At 40.4% G+C, this 22481-nt stretch overlaps 1 protein-coding gene and 1 non-coding gene across 2 annotated transcripts in view; one reads left to right on the plus strand and one right to left on the minus strand.

Moving 5' to 3' along the window:
- map7d2b (MAP7 domain containing 2b) overlaps positions 1–22142 on the minus strand; it is a 31393-nt gene extending 9251 nt beyond the window's left edge. The window contains exons 1-8 of the mRNA XM_046043994.1: positions 21316–22142; positions 20029–20112; positions 18227–18280; positions 15492–15652; positions 9288–9435; positions 6949–7038; positions 3147–3236; positions 495–577 (exon numbers count right to left, since the gene is read on the minus strand). Coding sequence (XP_045899950.1) covers positions 495–577; positions 3147–3236; positions 6949–7038; positions 9288–9435; positions 15492–15652; positions 18227–18280; positions 20029–20112; positions 21316–21352 — 747 coding nt within the window. The 5' untranslated portion in view covers positions 21353–22142. The remainder of the gene's footprint in view (positions 1–494; positions 578–3146; positions 3237–6948; positions 7039–9287; positions 9436–15491; positions 15653–18226; positions 18281–20028; positions 20113–21315) is intronic.
- trnal-uag lies at positions 18545–18626 on the plus strand. Its single transcript has one exon. It is a non-coding gene; the product is annotated as a tRNA-Leu (tRNA).
- Positions 22143–22481: the final 339 nt, after the last annotated feature.

The raw sequence follows: 22481 nt of genomic DNA on the forward strand, positions 1-22481 counted from the left end.
ATTAATTTACACACAGCAGGACCTTTGAATCTGTGTGTGTGTGTGTGTGTGTGTGTGTGTGTGTGTGTAGGTGTGTGCATATATCTACATATTTCTAAGATGGCAAACAAACAAAATGTCCCATGACACTTTTAATGTAATGCGCCCTTTCTATCTTGAACAGCTCACCGTTAATGAGGTTGCAAATGTCTAGTTCTATGTGTGTGTGTGTGTGTGTGTGAGTGTGTCTTCGTTATACTACGTTCGTGAGGTCCAAAAAGCAGGCTTTCACTATACTTGTGGGGACCGACCAGCTTTGTGGGGTTCAAAACTGCTGGACCTACAGGTTTAAGGGGCTGTTTGAGGGTTAATAATAAGTAATAAGGTTAAGGTTTGGCATGTAGTTGTGATGGTTAAGGTTAGGATAAGGGTCTAGGGGAAGCATTATGTCAATGAGATGTCCCCACAAAGATAGTAATACAAACATTTCTGTGTTAGTGTGCGTGAGGGCTGACCGTGGGCGTTTTGGCTTCAGGGAGTCCAGCGACACTCCTGCGGTTGGAGGAACTTCTGTTTGGTCTGTGGTTGTTGGAGGAAGCTGTTCGATGGGACACAAAAGACACTGACGGGTCACGAATCAACACACACACACACACAAACACACAGAGACAGATTAAACAAAACAAAAACACAAATACACACACCATGACGATGACACAGACCAAAGATAGTTAGAAACTAGAAATATTCACAACAAATGAAAGAGATACTCTCTTCCTTCTAATGTGAAGCCTCATATCTAACCAAACGAGATACATTTTACCAGTTAGAAATCAAAAGCTTTTAGTAGTTAATAATAATAATAATAATCTTTATTTAAAGAGCACTTTTCAAAAAAAGTGCTTTAACAAGTGAAAAGACCATAAAACACATGATAAAAGCAAGAAAACACATGAGAGACTAGGGGGCTTTCACCCCTGAAAGTCCGCACAAAGGTCCGAACCAAAGTTCGTGTTTTGATACTTTTTGATACATTCAGTTAGTTTTTGTTTGGTTTCACACTCCAATTCTGCGACTGCACTAAAGGACTTCACATGACAGACTTGCGTCCTGTTGTCAGCATCTCTGTGGGCTGCGTCTCCCTGTACTTGACATTGATTGGTTTGTTAGACACTTCAGCTGGTATCAAGAATGAATGAATAAAAAATTAACATATGCATGTTTGGCACTATATTATTATTATGGCATTACTATCTGCAGCATCAATTATACTGAAGGCTAGTTCAAATTTGCAATTAAACGTCCTCGTTGTGCGAACATTATAACGTCACCGAGAAGACAGCAAGCGATCCTTTTGCACCTCCGTTTCAGGAGAAACCAAAGATGTATGTGGCAGTGTGCTTGTATAGCGGCCGTCTTTCACGGGAGATTTATAATTGTGTCCTTATTTCAATGCATTTCTCCGTGTATTTGCTTGTTTCCGGTTTACACGTCAACCGCCAAACTTCCTGTAAATAGTCTGAAAGTCCGAACCATCCAAAAAATGCTTTCACACCAGAAACGAACTGAACTATGGTTCACTTTGATGCAGACCGAGACTACTTTTGGTCGTCTGACCAAAATTCATCTGTTTGGTCTGGACCATGGTCACATGGGTAATTTTGGTTCGGACCGAACTGAAGAGTCCGAAAGTCTGAACCAAACGAGGTAGGTGTGAATGCCCCCTAAAATACATGTTAAAAGTAAATATAAAATATATATGAAAATAAATAGAATAAAATCAAATCAAATCAAATCAGGAAAGGCTCTCCTATAAAAGTATGTTTTAAGAAGGGACTTAAAGGAGTTCACTGACTCAGCCGACCTGATTTCCTCGGGCAGGCTGTTCCAGAGCCTCGGGGCCCTGACAGCAAACGCTCTGTCCCCTTTAGTTTTCAGTCGAGACTCTGGAACAGACAGCAGACCTCTGCCCGAGGATCTCAAGGTACGTGCTGGTGCGTATGGGACTAAAAGTTCAGAAATATAACAAGGCGAGAGGCCATGAAGAGCTTTAAAAGTGATCAATACAATTTTAAAGTCAATTCTAAAACATACTGGGAGCCAGTGTAATGAAGCTAAAATAGGAGTAATGTGGTCATATTTCTTTGTTCTGGTTAAAAGCCTGGCAGCTGAGTTCTGGACAGTCTGGAGTCGATCAATAGAGTTTTGAGTCAAGTAAGTAAAAAGGCTGTTGCAGTAATCCAGATATGATGAGATGAAGGCGTGTAAAATGGTCTCAGTGTCCTTACAAGTTAACATTCATCGTATTTTTGATATATTTCTAAGCTGGTAAAAACATAATTGCAGAAACTTTGTGGTGTGCTGCTCGAAACTTAAACTACTGTTGAACCAGACGCCAAGATTCTTTGCAACACGCTTAATGTGATTCACTAGCGAACCAGCAGATGGCAGTATTATATTATAATACTACACAACACTGGGTGCTTTCTTTTCTTCTGGCATTTTAGAAGCAAAGCATCTCTATCAGCTGCAGGTGAAACTCACATTATGATGTCACAGCGAAGTTGACCTTTGACCTTTTGGATTTAAAATGTCATTATTTTATCCTGTTAGCCATTTGTGTGAAATTTGAATGAAATTTGAATAAATTCCCTTAAGCGTTCCTGAGATATCGCAATAAAGAAAACAGCATGCCTCTGACCACAGCTAACGTTCTGCAAGATGATATTTCTATTATAATTTTCTCAAATCTTTGGGTTTTTTTTAAAGGAAAATTGGAGCGTTTAACCTCTTTGTGCCTCAAACTGTTCTGTATCTGAGAGGTTTAAGGGGAAAATGTACAGGTTAGAACTGCAAACAACTTACAGGCATTTAAAACAGTGACAAGTTCTTTTTATAAGTGGTCACAAGCCATAAAGGTTGGTCCACAGATCCTTTAACAAGCCATTTGTTTTGTTTATTTAAAATGTTAATATAATAAAAATAACTAGAAACTAAAGCTGTAAGGTAAATTTATTAATTTCCCTGTCAGATTTAGTGGAGTAGATAAAATAGCATAACTTGGAAAAATACCTCAGTACTTGCTTTTGGAGAATTAAGGTTGTGGGTTTGTTTAGGTTTTTGTACAGCGTGGCCTTCAGAGGACATTTCCGTCCTCTCTCTCTTACCTCTCTCTGGTGAATGAAGGGCGGCTGAAGAATTGGAGAGCTGCTTGTTGATTAGCTGATCCATCCCGGGTGGAGACAGGAAGTCAACAACTGATAATAAAATAGAAGATAAGTAAATAAAAACAAATCAGATACACAGACACATACATGACAAGTGAAGTACGGACTGCTGCTGTGTTGAGAGATGATGTAAATGTCACAAATACGTTCAATAAACGCCTCAAAACAAACACCCGTCCCACGACAAACACAAAACTGCCAGCTCACACAGAAAACAATGCTGCTGATCGATAAGCCATGCAGCCTGCTGAATAAATTAACCTTGGTGATGTAAGAAATGAAGCAGCAGAACAGAGACAGACACAGCGAGTCTTTCTGCAACCTGCTTCATCATGAAATGGAGGAATGATGGTGCAGAAGCAGCCCCGTGAAACTGAGAGGAAAATGTTTCATACAGCACCTGAAGGCACCGTGACCACGTCCAGAGGGGATAAGAAACCTAAACCTAAAATCAGAGCTTAGTGGTGTGTTTGATAATATTCAGGTTAATGTCTGGGTCCCGTTGTTATACACAGGAAACAAAGTAGTAGTAGTAGTAGTTTTAGTGCTACAAAATGATAATCTTGTCCAGTATAGTTCATATTATCTTTTCTCATTGAGGTTATGGGGAAATAGGCTTTTTTGGTTTCGGGCAGAGATTTCAAAAAGAAGATCAATACCACTCTCAAATCTGTCCGTTCAAGATGAAGCTACAGCCAACAGTCTTTTAACTTAGCTTAGTACAAACAGATATAAAAGAAGATGTAATGTGTTAATTTGTGAGCTTGATAGGTGCTTGTTTCCAGTGTTTCTGCTAAGCTAAGCTAACCTACTGCTGGCAATTTGTTACTTCTGTTATATTCAAATTCCATTGTGCCTTTTATTATGTTTAACAGACAGCAGGGAAGATGGAATAACATCATATGTGATGCAATTTGATAGAGTTGAATGGCACCTGGACTCTGATTAGCTGATATCTGAATACTTTTCCTGTCTGTTTGATGCTGTTATCTGAAATAATCTGGGGCATCCAATCAGAAAACAAGGACAATTCTCGCTCGGAAATCTCGTGAGAGTTGTTGCAGAAGGACGACAGGGGAAACGAGGGAGAGGAGTTTGTTGTGTACATAGAGGAGCTGCTGGCAAGATTTTATTTCCTAACATCACTCCAACACAACAAAATCCTCTCTCCAACTCTGACTAACATTTTCACCGTCGTCTTCCTGCAACAAGTCGCTCTCACGATACACCAGGTATAACTTTCTGAGCCACTTGGGGGTGAAAAGAGCCACTTCTTGTGGACGGCATTTTACCCCACGGGAATATGTTGCAGTCACTGCAGTCATTTCACTGGTGCCGGCTGAAGCCATCTACTGCACTGATTCAAAATGTTTAGTACCTGCTAGTCATTACAACACCAAAATATGTGAGAATAGGGCCCATGTTTAAAAAAACAAATTATCCGTTAACTAATCTCAGTTTAAGAAACTTAAATAAAGGAACATTAACACAGGGTCTGTAAATTGTAGACCTTAAAGCTGTTTTGCTTTTGCCCCCCAAAATATATAAAGTGTTATTTTCTAATGTCTTGCCAATTTCAAATAAGTTATCCAGCTCTGTAAATCAGGTTATGCTCTATTTTTAAAATACATTTGATGAAATAAGACGGCGCTTACATGACAGCTTATCATGTTAACTTTATTATAATCTGGCTTTTCACCACCATTTTTATTAGTTGTAATATTATATGAATGTCTGATGCTCTAAACTATCTGTAATCTGATCTTATTCTTGTGCATGTAAACATGCTGACTGAAATGCAGAGGACATCTGTCTTTGTACTGACTTTACTTGAAAGTACAATTAAGAGCAATTTTAACATAATTAAATGTTTGTCTCGTTTGAGACTTACTGTAACTGGATGTCTGGAGTCTTGGCTCCTTTTCCATTTTGACGATCTTCTTTACATCTGATATCAGAACCTGGCTCTAATGTAATATTTGATTTGTATTATAAAACAACATTTCTGTATTCTCAACCAACTAGTAATCAAATTACATTAGAATTAGAATTGTAAGTTTCTAGGGTTGAAATTTTTAGGATTTATTAGATTTCTACAGCGCCTGCTTCTCAAATATGGGACATGAACATGATTGGAAATGTCTGGTGGATGTTGTGTGTGCGTTTTGATCTGATTGCAAATGCCTGTCTGTAGTCACGGTCTAACAAGTTTCACAGATAGCTGAGGGGTAAATGTCTGGTATGATGAGTGTGTGTGTGTGTGTGTGTGTGTGTGTGTGTGTGTGTTTGTGCACGAGTATGGAGGGGAGGGTTGTTTTACAGACTGGGCTCCCTGCTGAGAATCATACGTATGCATCACTAAACACGGCCCTGGGCCAGGAAGACAGGAAGTGCAGCAGCCCTTTGTTGTGATAAGGGTGGGGTGTGTGTGTGTGTGTGTGTGTGTGTGTGTGTGTGTGTGTGTGTAGTGGGGGCTCCAAACCAGACACCAATTAGCCAGAGAGGAGAAAGGAAGTGGAAACACAGCATGTGCTGTGAACTGTTGATGGAAATGATGAACAGTAGCACTGAGGTTTCTCTCTCTGTAACATTCAGACAAACACAACATGTAAACACACTGTCAGTGTTAATGAGGTGATGAGTGAGGTCCTTAAATTGTCTTTTTATACTGATTTAAAAACATTCATCTTGTGTTTAGTAATTAAAGTATTTTAGGGGAGCTGAGCCTGTTTTGCTATTATGGATTTTCTTGTTGTTTTTCAGCATCATTCTTTGTTATTTAAAAAAACAAACAATATATCTTTGTACATGTGTCTTTTCCACTCATGTGACTCATGTGCACAGAAATATCACACATGTGGAAAGACACTCTGTGTAATTCAGGCTGCGCAGTTGGTTTTGAAATTACATCAGTATGGGCGTGAGCAAGTTACCATTACTAAAATCTAAACAGTAATTGGCTATGACATGCACAGTAAACATCAGTTGATCAGCAGCGTTTTTTGCAGACAACACATTGCAAACTTACTGTACAGTGTCTGCTTGAGATAAATGGCAGAGCTTCAGGTTTGAAAGTATTTTTTGGCAGCTCAAATAAAAATTTTCTTCAGCAGGTTAACAAGTTATAGAAGGCAAAAGACTCTTTTGAGTCGCAGTATTTCTTTTTTTTTAGACATTTTTTCATCGTCAAGTCTGCCCAGACTTCTTCTTCTTCAATCTTGCAAGTAACATTAATCTGTGGTTTAGACTGTAGAGAGGACACAAGAAACCCTGTATTTCTACATAAAATAAATTAAATCATCTGTGTGATTTCACCATCTGATTGTCTCTTTCTATGCCATCTAATGCTGCTAGATATCTCTAAATTTGTGTGACACAAAGAACTCTAGATCGGCACAATTTAAAGTTTTTGGAGGAGAAACCTGTGCGAACTCTTCAGGAACCCTGTCGCTGCGTCGCAATGCAAAGATGTTAGAGTATCGGTTCATCATCGATGAAGCAAATTTTAGCATTTATATTGAGAAAAAAATTAGATAAAGAACATTTTTCAAGCAAGTTTTCAGCAGTGAATTCATCGTCAGACACACACACACATTAAAAACACACTTCAGGACGATAAAACAGCCGATGAGACGGTACAAAGACGTCCACACACATGCAGGAACAGCTGCAGGTGAGACAGCGGGATTCGTGGTGGGGGAGCGGTATGAGCGTGGCACACACAGAGTCACGTGGTCTGTACCGTTACGGGATTGGCTGGCACTGGAAGCAGCAGGAAGCTCATTGGGCTGAGCGGAGCCAATGGCATGGCAGGGCGGGGTCTTAGGGTTACCTGGGCAGCAGGTGAAGCAGAGCGGAGAAAGCAAAGCGTTACATTCTCACACGTCCACATGTACACACACCTGGGTCACTAACACATGACACACAAGCAGGTAAACAACCTCCATCCACTCACACCGACACCAAACTCTACACAGGATTCCCAGCAGGAAGTGCTATGACTATATCGAATCGTTGTCACGTCAGACAAAACAAGAGTCTAGATGCAACATGGACGGTTCAAGCTGGCGTGGTGGAACAGAGTGATCCATCATGCAATAAAGCAGCGAGTGAACCAAAGCTGCAAGCGTAATGCTGCCTTCAAAAGGAACTTGTGCAGTCTATGCGATGCTGTGCGTGGCATTTAGGGGTCAATAAAGAGCATGAATGTCAGCACCAAACTGCATGGTTATAAATAGAGCTTTTGGGGAGACAGAGCTACTGCTAAAGGACAAGTCAGAGGATCACCAAAACCATTAGTTTTCATCTTCTAGAAATCATGAATGAAAATAAAAAAAAATGTTATGATATTTCACTTTGGACCAAAGAGGTCAACTGATCGACATCCCCATCCCGACATCCACACTGCTAAGGTGGCTGAAATCGCACAAAAAAAGGCCTGTCGCTAATAAACGTCTGTTGTAAATACAGGCCTGGATCTCTTTGCAGTTGAGGAAAATAAACTAAAATGTCCAGTAACAGTAAAATGTTTAAAAAAGCGACGTTTTTAAAAACATCCACATAAATAACAACTCATGAAATCAGAGCTAAAAGAAAAGATTTTTACCCATGAAGTAAAAAAAGACACAACCCCGTTTAAAGGCATTGTTTTATTGTCTTATTTCACACCGTCCATAATGTTGAAACCTAGAGAAATTATGGCTGCACCTTTCCATCAAAAGCAAATATTCTAGATGTCTTACATTAAACACCCCAAAGTTCATCCTGACAGATTAGGTTCTTCTGAAGACTCTCCATCAGAATTTAGAGGTCTGTGGTTTAAACAATGTTCGGTTTGTAGTGTCTGACCATCAGTTTCCTTGTATTTACATTACCATCATGTTGAAGTAGCTGGTTGTTTTATAGCCTGGAAGGCCACCTTGTTATTGGCCAACCAACTGTCTCCATATTTCTTTCAATTTTCCAGAACATAAAGCACGTCAACACCAAGGAGTCAGCTATGTATCCCTTTAACTGGTGCCATGATGCATTCAGCACCTTGTGGAGTGGACTACCTTGGAGCCCGATAAAACTGTGCAGCACTCAAAGCCACACTTTGTGTCTCTAGCGCGTCTCTGTCCTTTGATCGAGTGGAGCTGTAAGACGAGACGCTGCTGTTTCTGCTGCAGTGAGCGTTCTGCTGGGCCCCGGCAGATCCCAGACGAGCTGCTGGGTGGACCCTGTCACAGGTCGGTGCCAGGACAGCCGGGCTGGTGGGTCCCGTTAATAATTGATGGCGTTATGAATGCACCACAGGCTCAGTTGGTGGCGCTCTGGCCTCCTGCTAGCCGACATGACGGCAGAAATATTTTTAAAAATATCGAGGACGATGTGAAACGAGAAAGATATAAATTCAGAAAGACGGATGTTGGTACAGAAAACAGCTTCACGTCGCCCTTGCTGTGTGTTTATGTGTGCGGCCTTGGTGCGTTCAAGGTTGATGTGTAACCACTGCTCTTCTGGGATTTAGACCTGCCTCCCAGCTCGGAAATAAAACAACACAGCAATGACACACACGCACCTGTAGCACATTCACAAGCCGAAACCATCAGCTAGCAGCAGTTTATACCCACGGCTTCAGCTCACACACAGATGATATTTGTGACGGTAAACACACACACAGCCTCTCCGAAGCCCCGGTGAGGTTTAGAGACAAAGCGCAGAGCGGCTCCTGCATTGCAGCCTCCACACCCTTTTCCATCCTTCCTTTCTTTAGCTCCGTCACTTCTCCTCCTCTTCACCTTCCTCTTACCATCCTCACCTCAGCCGCTCTGTTTCCACAGCCTCTGCTTTGTCATCCCCACCCTTTTCATCCCACCATCCCCCTCTTCCTCTCCCTCTGACCTCCAGACCTCCTCCCCCCCTAAGCACCTCTCCGTCATCTGCTCTCCTGTCCTCTCCTCCCAGCCCCCATCAGCATTCACCCGTACGATCTCCCCTGTTCCTCATCTCAAACAAACCCTCCACTGACTTTATCACGATCGCTCTCCTTCATCCTCCACAGCCTCATCAACAAAATCCCCCGCCTCCCATCCTACTCACCCTCCACTCCATCAGGCGGTCCTCCCCACGTCCAGCGTTTAGGCCTGTTATCCAGGTGGTCCCGGGCCTCCCCCCCTCCTCCTCCTCCTCCTCCTCCCCGTCTCTCGGCGCCTGCGGCTCTCCGGCGGACCAGGGCCTCCAGCCTCTCCTGCTCATTGCGTTCAGATACAGGGAAGAAAAGACACTCTCTCACTGAGCCATCGCTACGGCGACGGGCGCCCGGCGATGCGCTCGGAGACGGCTGCGCCATGGTTACCGCATGCAACCGCAACAGCAGCAGCAGCAACCTCGCCCTCCGTCCTGTTCACGCTCGTCTGCTGGCGGTCACCAGCGCTCGATCGCTGGCTCGTCTGTCACTCAGCGATACAGCAGCTCCCTCTCTGACTGCTGCTCCCTCTAGGTAGCACTGACGCCCTCCCTCTCTCTCTCTCTCTCTCTCTCTCTACCTCGATCTCCCTCCCTCCCTCTCTCCCTCTCTATCTCTCTACCTCGATCTCCCTCCCTCCCTCTCCCTCTCTCTCTCTCTCTCTCTCTCTCTCTCTGTACCTCGATCTCCCTCCCTCCCTCTCTCCCTCTCTATCTCTCTACCTCGATCTCCCTCCCTCCCTCTCCCTCTCTCTCTCTCTCTCTACCTCGATCTCCCTCCCTCTCCCTCTCTCTCTCGTCACTCTCTCTCTCTCGCTGTCTGTCTCTGCCTCGATCTCCCTCCCTCTCTAATAACTGAATCTATTTCACAGAGCAGTTTAATCAGACGGGAGGGGACAAAATGCAACCATCACACACACTGACTGACTGGGTGGATCAGATATTGATACTGGTTGCACTGGTTTGATATCCAGTGCTTTCCTTGTCTCCTTTTTCTGCCGCGTTTTTACACACAGTATAATATACACTCTAAAACATAATTACATGAAAATAAATACAACAACAACAGAACTAATATAAAAATAATCAACTGTTTACATATTTTCTCATCTTCTTATTGTGTGTATTTGTATTCCAAAATGTACTAATTTTGTCTTTTTCCTTTAAAAACCAAAATATATGCAGAATTCACCCATGGACAGGCTGTGGCTTGAATGAATCTAACGTTCCTTCTGTGCTTGCTGCCTTTAAATTCAGGTGTTCATTGTTGAATAAACGGCTCCTTGCATAAGATCTTCAGATAGATCCAGGGTTGTAGATAGAGGAAGAAGTCCTTTCCTCCTTTATACCGTCCTAATGTGGACGATTTAATTAGTGTCAGATCTGGTGACTGTACTGTATCTATTATTCATATATTAATATCAGAGATTTCATGAGTCATTACAGGACTGCAGCGGGTTTTTAATAACACAGTAGATGAAATAAAATCTGTTTCATTATCATACCAGTCAAAGTATGATGGAAACCCAGCAGGGCCAATATGGTCTGGAATTATTATCATCTTTTCAGTACTTTCTAGCGGAATATAATAATAATTCCTATTGATATAATTGATCAAACAAATATAAGCGTCAGAAAATGGACGGTCTGATTAACCAACGAAAAATACTTCATTAAGTTCATTTAAGTTTTTGCAAAAATCGAGCCGTCCATTATGACTGACAGTCAGTGGCGCTGTAATTAAGTACAAATTTGAGGTACTTGTACTTTTCTTGAGTATTTTCATAGAGTCAAACATTGTGCTTTATACTTCACTACATTTATTTGATCATTTTAGTTAGTAGTTACTTTATTTACGAATTAAGAGCTTATAAAATATGATGTTTTGTTATAAATTAAACCACCTGACAGTTCGAATCGTTATTTTTCGTGCTAAAACATTTCATGGTTCCAGCTTTTGAAATGTTATATAGGATTTGCTGATTTTCCTTTTAATTATTCAATTTTAGTATATTCAATTTTAGTAGTTAATTGTGACAAATTTCTCCCAATTTTCTGAATTTTTTACAAACAATCACTCGATTAATTGAAAAAGTAATCATCAGATGAATCCATAATGAAAACAATCATTAGCAGCACAATCCACTGTCACAAGAATCTTTTACTTAGTAAGTGTGTAACTGCAATCAGACACAAAAACATTTTGTAACTAAAATTACAGCCGGGAAGAGAAAGCATTTAATGGTTTTGACTTTTGAATAGCTTCTATTGGCTTTTTAAAAATTTTGATTTAATGTAATGTTTTGAAAGACCTGCAGATACCCAACGTCCACCTTTGTTTTGTTTCAGTGCTGGATGTTGATTGATCACTATGTAAATATCTGCGCAATGTCAATTACCTTTAAGTTATTCACCTGTGTTTATAAATCTGTAATGCATAGCTGTGCTGAAGACAATGGCATTCAAAGTGAGCCTCTTCTTTTTTTTTCACTTGGATGTGGCAGAAAAATCCATTTCCAAACATTAAAATGGAGAATTTAATACATATAAACTCATCCACCACCAACACATTTCAGCACACAGGCTGTCTAGTATGTATATTGGTCTTTATTTTAGAAATCTGTACTCTTCTTCTTTTTGACATATTTAAGCTATATATTTTGTGATACATTCATTTTATTATATAGAGCACAATTATTTATACTTAGATTTATATGTATTATTTGTTTATATCTTGATTAGTTTATTATTAGCTCATCTGTACTGATTGCTAGCTGTGATGTGACGTTATTTTATTGCAGCAAAAGCCAAAAAAGAGAAATTAAGATGCAACTCTCTGTTTCTCTTTTGTTGTTTGTCTTTCTATCTTTAGCTTTCTATTTACAACCAATAACGTCTCGGTTAATGTGGCGGTGTTACTGAGCAGACAGCAGTTACACAACATAAAGCTGATACACTGCTCCAGCATACTGTCTATATATAAAGGATGGAAATGCCCCACCTCAGCGTTGTCGTGGGGGGTTTGCTGAAGGTGCATGCAGAGTCACGCACAAACTGCAGGAGGGAGGAGAGACGACGGGAGGAGGAGCTCAGAGTCAAGAAGAGGGATTAAAAAAGAGACAGCAGTAAGATGAGGCGGGGAATGGTAGAAGTGGAGAGAGATAAACTGCAGATAGATCAAAGAAGAAGCAGGATGGATGAGCAGTCTGAGCTGGATATAGGATGGAATAATAATGTATATGGTTAAGTATAATAGAGTACAGCATAGCTAGTCCCCTTCAGGGGTCAGCGCCTTATTTATTCCCTTTTTAAAAAATATATTATTACATCAGGGAGGAGAATCATAATAAGATTAGTTACTAAGCAAATGTGGCAGTGTTATGTCTGCAGTGCCTTGTCATAAAGTAAAATAAAGCAACCTGTAAAGATTAAAAGCCTGTCACACTGCAGTATTAAGAGACACCACACGCATTACTAAACTGACACAATAAAACATTTAAAAACCAGGAACCAGGTGAGCTGTCGGACAACTAGAGTTGACCACTACGCCTAATATTCAGCTAATTACCCTGAACAATCCCAAAGCAAATATGATCAACAACCTAAAGGAGATTACATTTTAAATTTTGCTGCAATTCTTTTGCAAAAGTGTATAGAAGAAGTTTTACATGGGGAAAAAACTGCTGTAAATGTAATTATTTTGGACTACAACAACCACAAAACCATAATCTAGAGCTGAAAGATAAATCCATTAGTTGATCAACCTACTACTTTGATAATCAATTAATTGTTTTAGTCCTTTTCAAAGCAAAAATGTTGAACAGTCTTGTTGCTGCTTCTCCAGTGTGAGGGTTTGCTGTGTTTCTTTGTCATGTTAATTAATTAATTAATTTCAGGTCTGAGAAATTTAGATTTACATGTTTTTAAAAACAATTAATTGATTAATTGATAAGGAAAATACCGATCTAAGTATCACTATACAAGTACGCAGAGTAGAATACTGCAGTAAAAGGAGTACATGTTGTCTTAGCTACTTCATAACAGACCGACAGAATATTAATCTTTAGTAATTTTGATAATGGATTAACTGTTCGATGCCAAATATTATCTGGTTCCTCCAGAGGAGTTGCTTCTTTTCCATTTTTCGCATCTTTGTATATTGAATGTGTTTGTGTTTCAGACTGTTAATCAGGCAAAACAAATTATTTAAACACGTCACATAGGGCAAACAAACTAAAGTAGTTTTATGAAAAAGCTTCAGTACAGTAAACACGTACAATAAAAAAAATAATTCTAAATGATACCTTTTTTCTGTCCTTTTCTCTAAAGCTCATTGATTTCTGTATATGTCATTTCCTTTTCAGAGGTGAAATATGTGCTTATCGCAGCACTGCCAGCATTGACCGTCTGTTCCAGTAAATGGCACATGATACGCTGACAGTGATGTCATCGCCCCATGAGACTGGCCAATCATTATGTCATTACGTTATGCATATGAGTGTGTGGAGGTGGTGGGGTTGGGGTGATGCAAACAGAAGCCTTAAATCAATAGAGACCATGAACCCCCCCACCCCTCTGAGTGGTGAACTCCCTGTGGACTCTGGGCTTGTTAACCCTTTCTGTGCTGCTTAGCATTTCAACAGGCACTAATAATTCATACCGAAGGTGGAGCTGAAAGGGTTATCACACAGCTGATAATTCATGCTGGACTTTAAAACGGATTCTAATATTACGAGTCAGTGGTTCTTCTCAGCCAAGTGATGCCCACTCATGACTCACGCAGAGTGGTGAGAAACAGCCCCTAACCATGAACAATCTCATAACCCACCAAATCCTCTCTGACGCCGGGACTACGTCTCACGTGCATCTGATGGAAAAGACTAGCTTCTATTTTAGTCTATCCAGCTGTCTGCACAGGCTCACGTTTGAAATAGTACGCGCATAAACACTCAATAGTGTACATGAACGCATCCTGAAGCCTCTGCTCTGCTAACGGGCTGCAGTTCACACTGTGTACTATAACACCCCCCATCCATTAACAACTAGATCTTTAAAATGAGAATATGTTTTAAATTCAAGGTAGAGTTCAGGATCCTGTTTGAAACATTGGCTGAGGTAGGTTATCTATTTGTATTGTTGTAATCTTTTTATATATATATATATATATATATATATATATATATATATATATATACCAGGATGTCTATCTGTTGTGGCAACGAGGAATGGGCAAGATGGGTTTGAGAACACACCATTCACAGCACGTTCCCACTGCAGCTACGTCGGTGTCTCCCGGGATATAAAATTAATTCAGTGGCCGTGTACTGACGCAGAAAACCAGCCAAACGTGCTTCAGTTGAATGCGCACAATTGGTCAGCTGACACAAAGTCATTAAAGCTTCGGAATTAATTACTTGCTGTTCCCTCAAACTGTAGTTCGGCCGAACAACTGCTGGAAATGCACTGACTGGGTTATGGATCGACATCGTTAATTCAGTGGCATAGAGAGAAAAAATAGAGAGAGCGATGAATGGTGATTTTCATCACAGCGAAAAATTAGACCAAAAGTCATCCAGGGAGTGCTGGTCGGACAAAAGGGACTAAAACGGATTTTTAAAAGGGTTTAACTAATTTATTAATATCTATTTTGGTTCATTTCCGAGTTGGCAACTTGTTTTAGGAGTGATAATTCACTTTTCTTTCTCTACCGTCAGTTGTATTGTACCAAAATTATGTTGTGTTTAAGTTTTTGATTTAAGATTTCTATATATATACACACACACAGTATATTTTTTGATATCTTAAACACATTTATGTTAATAGTGTGATATTTCTTTACTGCTGACTGTGCAAAAACATTCAAATAAGCCTCCTAATAACACAAAATGTGGCAACAGGAAGCAAAAACGACTTCAAACGTGCAGATGAAGTCTATCAATCAATCTAATTTCTATATTATATTATATTATATTCAGTCTAATATCATTAATTTCATTTAGAAATTAGTAAGCAAGTTATTGGAATTGGATTTGTGAGCTTTAACAAACGTGTCTGGGTTTTGAATCTCAATATATTTTAATTGTATCGTGTCACTGAAAATGGCCAAAAAAACAAAGTTGTGACACTTGTTCATTGTTTCTAGTTTAATTATTCTTAGATCAGTATAGCATTTGGTTAATTTTATACCTCTTGTCCAGCTTTTATGGTTTATAGTGTTGAAGAGACTCTGTAAAACAATTAAGACAACCAAACAACCAAACAGCTTCTGGACTCTACAGTTTGAATATTTAACTGCAAAAATATAAAGTCAGCGGATGACAGTGTGCTGTGACCTCTGACCTTCTCCACCTCCTGCTGCTGCCGTCTCTTCTCCTCGGCTGCTGCCCTGCGCTGCTGCTCCTTCCTCCTCTGCTCCTCCATCTTCCTCCCTCGCTCCTCGGCGCAGCGCTCCAGCTGCTGCTGCGCACGACGCTCCTTATCCTGCAGCACCTCCGACATCTCTGAACACACACAAGCGCCAGAGGAGCACATTTAATCCAGGACTGTACAGAAGTACAATTGTGAGCTTCTTATACTTTATCCATCTTATGCTGCTTTATACTTTTACTCCACCACATTTATAGTTACTTTGATTCTATATGCAGAACATATGACCAACGTATTGACCACGATGTGTTGTTATAGATTAAAGGCCCCTCATACCATCACAGGTGTTTTCAGTTGTGTTGCTGATTAGAGCTGCTCAGGTCGGAGTTGTACAAAGCTCTGCTGTGATTTATGTGAGGTTATGATGTACTTCTAAGAATAATAAAGTTGTAAAATGCCTCACAGTAAAACCAGCAGGAGAGTCCCTAAACATTTTGTTTTGTCTTGCACACAATGTTAACTGTGTGTCTTCGGGACATTGAAGGCTCCATAACAGAACACTATTAAAGGGGTCATTTTGCATAGCGAGTACTTTTACTTTTGATACTTTAAAGAGGTGGTATTATGCTTTTTGGCCTCCTCTCCTTTATTGAGTTATTTATCTATTTTGTGCATGTAATAGGTTTGTATTGAAAAAGCCCAAAGTCCAGCACAAAGGGAGTTCCCATCTCCCACAGAAAACTCTGCTCAGAACTTCCTGAAAACAGCTCGTTTGTAGTCCAACCGCTTCCCTTTCATCCCTGTGACGTGGGATGAAAGCTAAATGCATCTCATATAACGCTCGCCAAGCGGCTACACCGACACGCCCTCAAAAACACCGGTGTAAAAACAGTGAGCTGCAGCACACAGCTCTCCTCTCCCTTCCAAACACCAGCTACCCTCCAGGCAGTCAGTGGACATAAAGTTGTTCCTGTGATGTAGAGACAGAGCTCAGTTAAAACTTTATGGATGAAAGATACTTTTATTACAGATTAATAACTCACCACTCTGAAACCAAAAGAGTAAAATGTAATGTAAATGAAGCTGATTAATGTTGAACAGCAGCTACTTTAGGGTGAAAATACTAAAACGCAGTAAAGACAAAAGGAATTGGAGGCGAATCAATCACAGTTCTTGGTCTGCGTCGCCACAACATGTAGTTACATTTTTGGGAAGGTGTGCATCAGGCTACATGTAGGCTACTGCGTATCTACGGTGTAGATTCGACACAGAAGTATAAATTGGCCTTCTCTATGTTGACTTTTCAGGTTCTCTGAAAAACAGCTAAGCACATTAACTTTTAGAAATTACCAAAAAACATATTCAGGTTTATCTTTGATGAGATCATGTTTTTCACTCTTATCCAAGACATTACCTGGAGAAAGTTAGAGAACGTTTCTTTTTTTTCCTTCCTTTTTTAGTTATATTTCTTTCTTTCTTTATGTCTTTGTTCCTTCTGTGCTTCCTTTCCTTCTTTAACTGACCTGAAAGCCTGAAAATCAGTATCAATATCAATTTTATTTATATAGCACACTTAAAACAACCAAGGTTGACCAAGGTGCTTCACAGGTTAAAATACAACAACAAGACACTACTTACACAGTAAAAGTAATGCAATAAAACATTATAATATACAGTATAAGATATATAGTGATATTAAAATTGCCAGGAATAATAACAGACTTAAATCGAAGGAAATGACAAAGAAAAGAGATTTTAACAGTGATTTAAAACGTTCGAGAGTGGAGGCGGTTCTGATCTGGACTGGCAGGTTGTTCCACAGGTTAGCGGCAGCTACACTAAAGGCTCGATCGCCTCGTTGGTTTTAAGTGTGCTTCTGGGTCCATCCAGGAGGAGGAGATTGGCGGATGTCAGCACTCTAGCTGGAGTATGAACATGAAGAAGCTTTGTTAAGTACAATGGAGCCAGTCCATTAAGGCATTTAAATGTTAAAAGTAAGATTTTAAAATCAATCTTGTAATGAGCAGGAAGCCAGAGGAGGGAGAGCAGCACAGGTGTGATGTGGTCCCTCTTCCTCTTTCCTGTCAGGAGGCGGCAGCAGCATTTTGGACTAACTGCAGGTGCTGAATAGATGACTAGTCTAAGCCCACATAAAAGGAGTTGCAATAATCAAGTTATAAAGGCATTAATCACCCTCTCTATATCTTTAGGAGGGAGATAGGCCTTTACCTTGGCTATAGTTCTCAACTGGAAAAAGCAGGATCTAATAGAGGCGGGTATCTGTTTATCAAATTTAAACGCACTATCCAATACAACACCAAGACTCCTCACAGTTGAGCGGTTATTTTAAGTTAAAGGGCCGAGAGAAACTACATCAAGCAGGTCAGGGTGTCTGCAGTAAAACTACAGACACTTGTTCAGGTTGACATTTCATTCTTTGAAAACAGCAGCTGGCAGAACTCGCTCAACTCGACGCCCAACAATGAGTTTTTATATTTGAGGTACACTTTTTCTCAAGTTAATATTTAAATGTAGGACTTTGGTTATTGAGTATTTTATTCACTGAGGTACTGACATTTTCACTACAGTAAAGGATCTGAATACCTCCGCCGTCACAAGCGAGCACACACACACACATACACACACGTCAGCGACAGATGAACAGGACACAGCACGCAGAGCTCCACCAGCTGGACAGTTACTCATACCTTGTGTCTTCTCTCTGTCCTCCCGTCGCTCTTTTGCTAAATTCAGCCGAGAGCCTTGAGACAGGTGAAAGAATAATTAAGAAATTTATTCAGCTGCCTGCAAGTTGTACATATGTTTTATTTTCAGGGGTGCTTTCAGTGGTGGAAGAAGTATTCAAACTCTTTACCTAAGTAAAAGTGATATTACAACACTGTGAAAATACTACACTACTAGTAAAGTCCTGCTTTCAAAACCTTATTTAAAAAAAAGTATGTGTTATAAGCTTGAAGTAAAAGTACTCATGCTAGTTTCCAGTCTGTACTTCATTGTTATTGTCAGGTAGTGTGGCCGAGTGGTCTAAGGCGCTGGATTTAGGCTCCAGTCTCTCTGGAGGCGTGGGTTCAAATCCCACCACTGCCAGTCAACAGACTTTAATGTTTGGAATTTCCCCTCATAGATCAGTAAAGTGTTTCTGGATAAATATTAATGTGTATGTAGCATTTTACTGATGTCGAAGGTTGAGTTCATGCCTTCATATCCTGTTAGGTAGTTCAATCTACAACAATGCTGTCCTGTAAGAGGTAATCATCTCTGGGGTGAAGTAGCTAAGACCTATGCCTTTCGCATGGGAGTCCCGGGTTCAATTCACACTGTTACCTCAACTCAGGGGCGTCACTTTGTGTTGAAAAGTGGTGGGGACATTTAAGGGCTCATATTAGGGGTGTGACAAAACACTTAACCCACAAGATGTGACACAATATTGGAGTCGCAAGACAAGATAGTGCTCCAATGCTATTTAGAAGAAATATTCATTGATAAAATAGGCTATTTGATTGGTGGGTCTGGGGGTCCTCCCCCAGAAGATTTTGAGCATTGAACTCTTAATTTACTTCAGTCTAGTGACATTTTTTGCACCAATTTATGGTGGAAATGTCTTTATTTATATGAAGGGAAACATAATGTTTACATTGCATTTTATTCATGTATTCATATTGTGCAAGTAAACCTTTCTCATGGGATTTTTATTTGCTATTTAACATTTCTTGTTGCAAGCAAATTTTCTGAAAACTTTTAGCAAATGCTTTCAAAAGGTGCTGGGGACATGTCCCCAGCGTCCATCCATCCATCCATCCATCCATCGTCAACCGCTTATCCTGCATACAGGGTCGCGGTGTCCCCAGCGTCCCTAGTTCAAATGACACATATGCATCCATGTGTCCCTGAGAAAGACACTTAACCCGTAGTTGCTCCACCTCTGACATGTATAGCAATTGTACTATATATATCTATAACAGTCTGTTTTCAGTTTTGCAACAAAGCATTTACCCTCTGATCAAACAAGGGTTTAACTAGTTGAGTTAGCTGAAGGAGGAGGAGGATTTCCTCAACACATAAAGGAACTCTTTATCCTTCAGTTTATCACAAGCATTCACCACATTTGGAGATCCATGGTTTTCAGGATGAGGTTACTAAAGGTGTCAAATAATTATTTGCCTTGAGATGTGGTGGAGAAGAAAGTGGCATGAAAAGAAAAGACTCAAGTAAAGTACAAGTACCTCAGACTTGAGTTTAAGTACAAGTTCATTGGTTATTTTAACGATACATAATACACTGAAATAAGAAGTATTTCCAGGTTATAAAACATGAAAACATTGTGACAGAAACATGTATTATATATACAAATATAAGAGAAGATTATTAATAGACGTGGAGCCAGAGATACATGCAGCTTGGCCACTTGATACTGATATATTTTCAGTGTGCTCTGCGCTGGATTATTAAGACAATAGAAGCACATTAAAGTGTGTGATCTGAAGTTCACCTGGAGGGCTGCTGTGGCTGGATGGTGATCGAGCAGGAGACGCATTCCTATTGGACATCAGCGGTGCAGGAGGCGGCGCCAGCGCTGTGTTTTGGAGAGAACAGTCAGACGTGATTCACGCTTCACCGGCCAAAAACATAAAGCTGAAGTGGTGAACGTGACCCCTGCCTGCGTCTGTCAGGATGGATGGGACTCCAACACAATCATGTATACTCCCAAGTGCAATAAATCTCCTGTCAGTCACCGCATCACCTGTGGGGTCAGGTGTCAGTGTAGGAGCCCTGAAAGTAACCTTCTTCCTGTTATGTTTTCAATTCTTAATCTGTCACCCTGACATGAAGGCTGCCAGAGGACAACTATCGACCAGCGTCTGCTCACACACACACAAGAGTCCTCTCAGCACGTAAACACACAGTTATTAGATATGCAAATACATGCAAATACCCTAGTGTCCCAGATCTGCTTGTCTTCACTCAAGATGACATCACGTGCAAAAAATAAATAACTAAATAATTAAATAAATAAATAAATAAAATCTGCAGAATTACGTGTTTTAAAGGCATAACAGCCTCTTTCAGTTGAGGCATGTGATATAAGATCACCATGCTGATAAGAAGCTGCTGCAATCAATCTCTAAAGGAACAGATTTATGATTTAAGGCGCATCCCTAAAAACATTTATCAGCCTGTCAGTCAGAAAACAGGGATGCAATGGAACACATATGCCAACGTTAAGAATATACTGCAGGTCTATAAAATTTACTGACCACACATCCCCAATTTCTTAATGATTCAGAAAGGCTATATGAAACGCAGCAAATGAATGTATTTATATATTCTGACATGTATTACAGATTTATATAAATATAAATTCCTACACTGCAATAGGTTTTTCAAAGGCTACATATCAGTCTTACATGTGAAACTATGCTGATAATGTGGCAGTAACAGTCATCAGTCTGTGTGCATTGCTACAAACCTACCTCAACCATTTTATTGGTGACATTATTCTTTAAAATATTAAGTGCAAAGCATAGCATGACATCAAGAAGTCTTAATATGTGGTGAACCTGGCTGCCTCTTTAAAGGTAAAGTCATTATTTCAGTCTTAGCAACAACTTAAAACTCATATATTAACACTTATTTTGGTAGTTAGGGCTGATGCATCTCGTTGCAAATTAGGTGTAGCCGATACATCTGTGTGTGCAAGAGGATTAAACAGCCAGTCTTAGACATTTAGGCTACTGGGAATAACCTAAATGGATAATCGAGCGCATATTTTCCTTACCTGTCATCTCAGGGCGGCTTGAAGCCACTTCGGTCATTTCAAAGGTCGTCGAAAATGTTCAGCAGAGACCTGACAGGATCCAGAAACCCGGTGAAAAACAGGAGCGCCGGTGCAAACACAATGACTCAGGAGGAGATGGAAGAAAACACGATGCAGGGAGGTTGCGAGGCGAGGAGGCGAGGAGGAGAGGAGGAGATGAGGGGGGGGGGGGCATCCAGATATCTGAGCACTATATGTTGCAGCTATGACTTTGTGTTCACTGTGCGCTCAGATAAAACTGTATCACGGCCAATATTAGTGTAGCCATTTTAAAGTAAAATTAAAAGGCACAAAAGAATCAACATTTGGGTCTATGCTTTCATACTCACATACCTCAAGAGATAACATACAGGAGGGAAGAAACAATATTATTAGAGTGATTAAAAGTCATTTACGTTTGAAGAAATAAATGAATGTGTCCTCGCATTCATTTATACACGTTGGCTCTTTAACCTGTGGCCGCTTCACAGTTGGCTAATTTACATATTAATGCGCCGGGAGAAAAAAAACGCCTTATGCGTCGCCTAGCAACCAGGTAGTGATGCTGCACAACATCTCGGCGAAAAGACCAAAAGCGACTGTCGAGTAAAGATACAATGAAAAATAAACAGCTTCATTAAATGCGAAGGCCTAATTGTCGTGTCTCTTCCTCTCACGTGTCTCACCGCTTGTGCAGCGTCTTGGCTCAGAAAGCGCACGTGCCGGGCACAAGCGAGCCCCAGCGGCGCCATTACGTCATACTTGTGTCAAAGTGAGGCTGGCTGCTCTGGACGTGCAATATGGGTCAGTGCTGCTCGCACGCGCGCAGGTGTGCCGAGTCAGCTCTATAAAAAACGACGAGTTACTAATGATAACTGTATTAAATGAGAACAGTCATGACCACAGACTGAATCTGTAAAAACAAAAATCCAGTCCAGTACACCTTAATTAGGCAGAATATATTCATCTGCAATAAAAATGTGTTTATTTATATTTATACTATGAAAATGTACATTGACAGTTGACTTTGGTGAAAGTACATTTACTCAAGAAGCCTACTGTACTTTCACCTACCCAATTTTGAGGTACATTTTCTGTTACTTTATACTTCTGCTCCCCAACATCTCAGAGCAAAACTCTGTACTTTT

This window comes from Micropterus dolomieu, linkage group LG01 (genome assembly GCF_021292245.1).
Source record: "Micropterus dolomieu isolate WLL.071019.BEF.003 ecotype Adirondacks linkage group LG01, ASM2129224v1, whole genome shotgun sequence".
In the NCBI taxonomy this organism is placed as follows: domain Eukaryota; kingdom Metazoa; phylum Chordata; class Actinopteri; order Centrarchiformes; family Centrarchidae; genus Micropterus; species Micropterus dolomieu.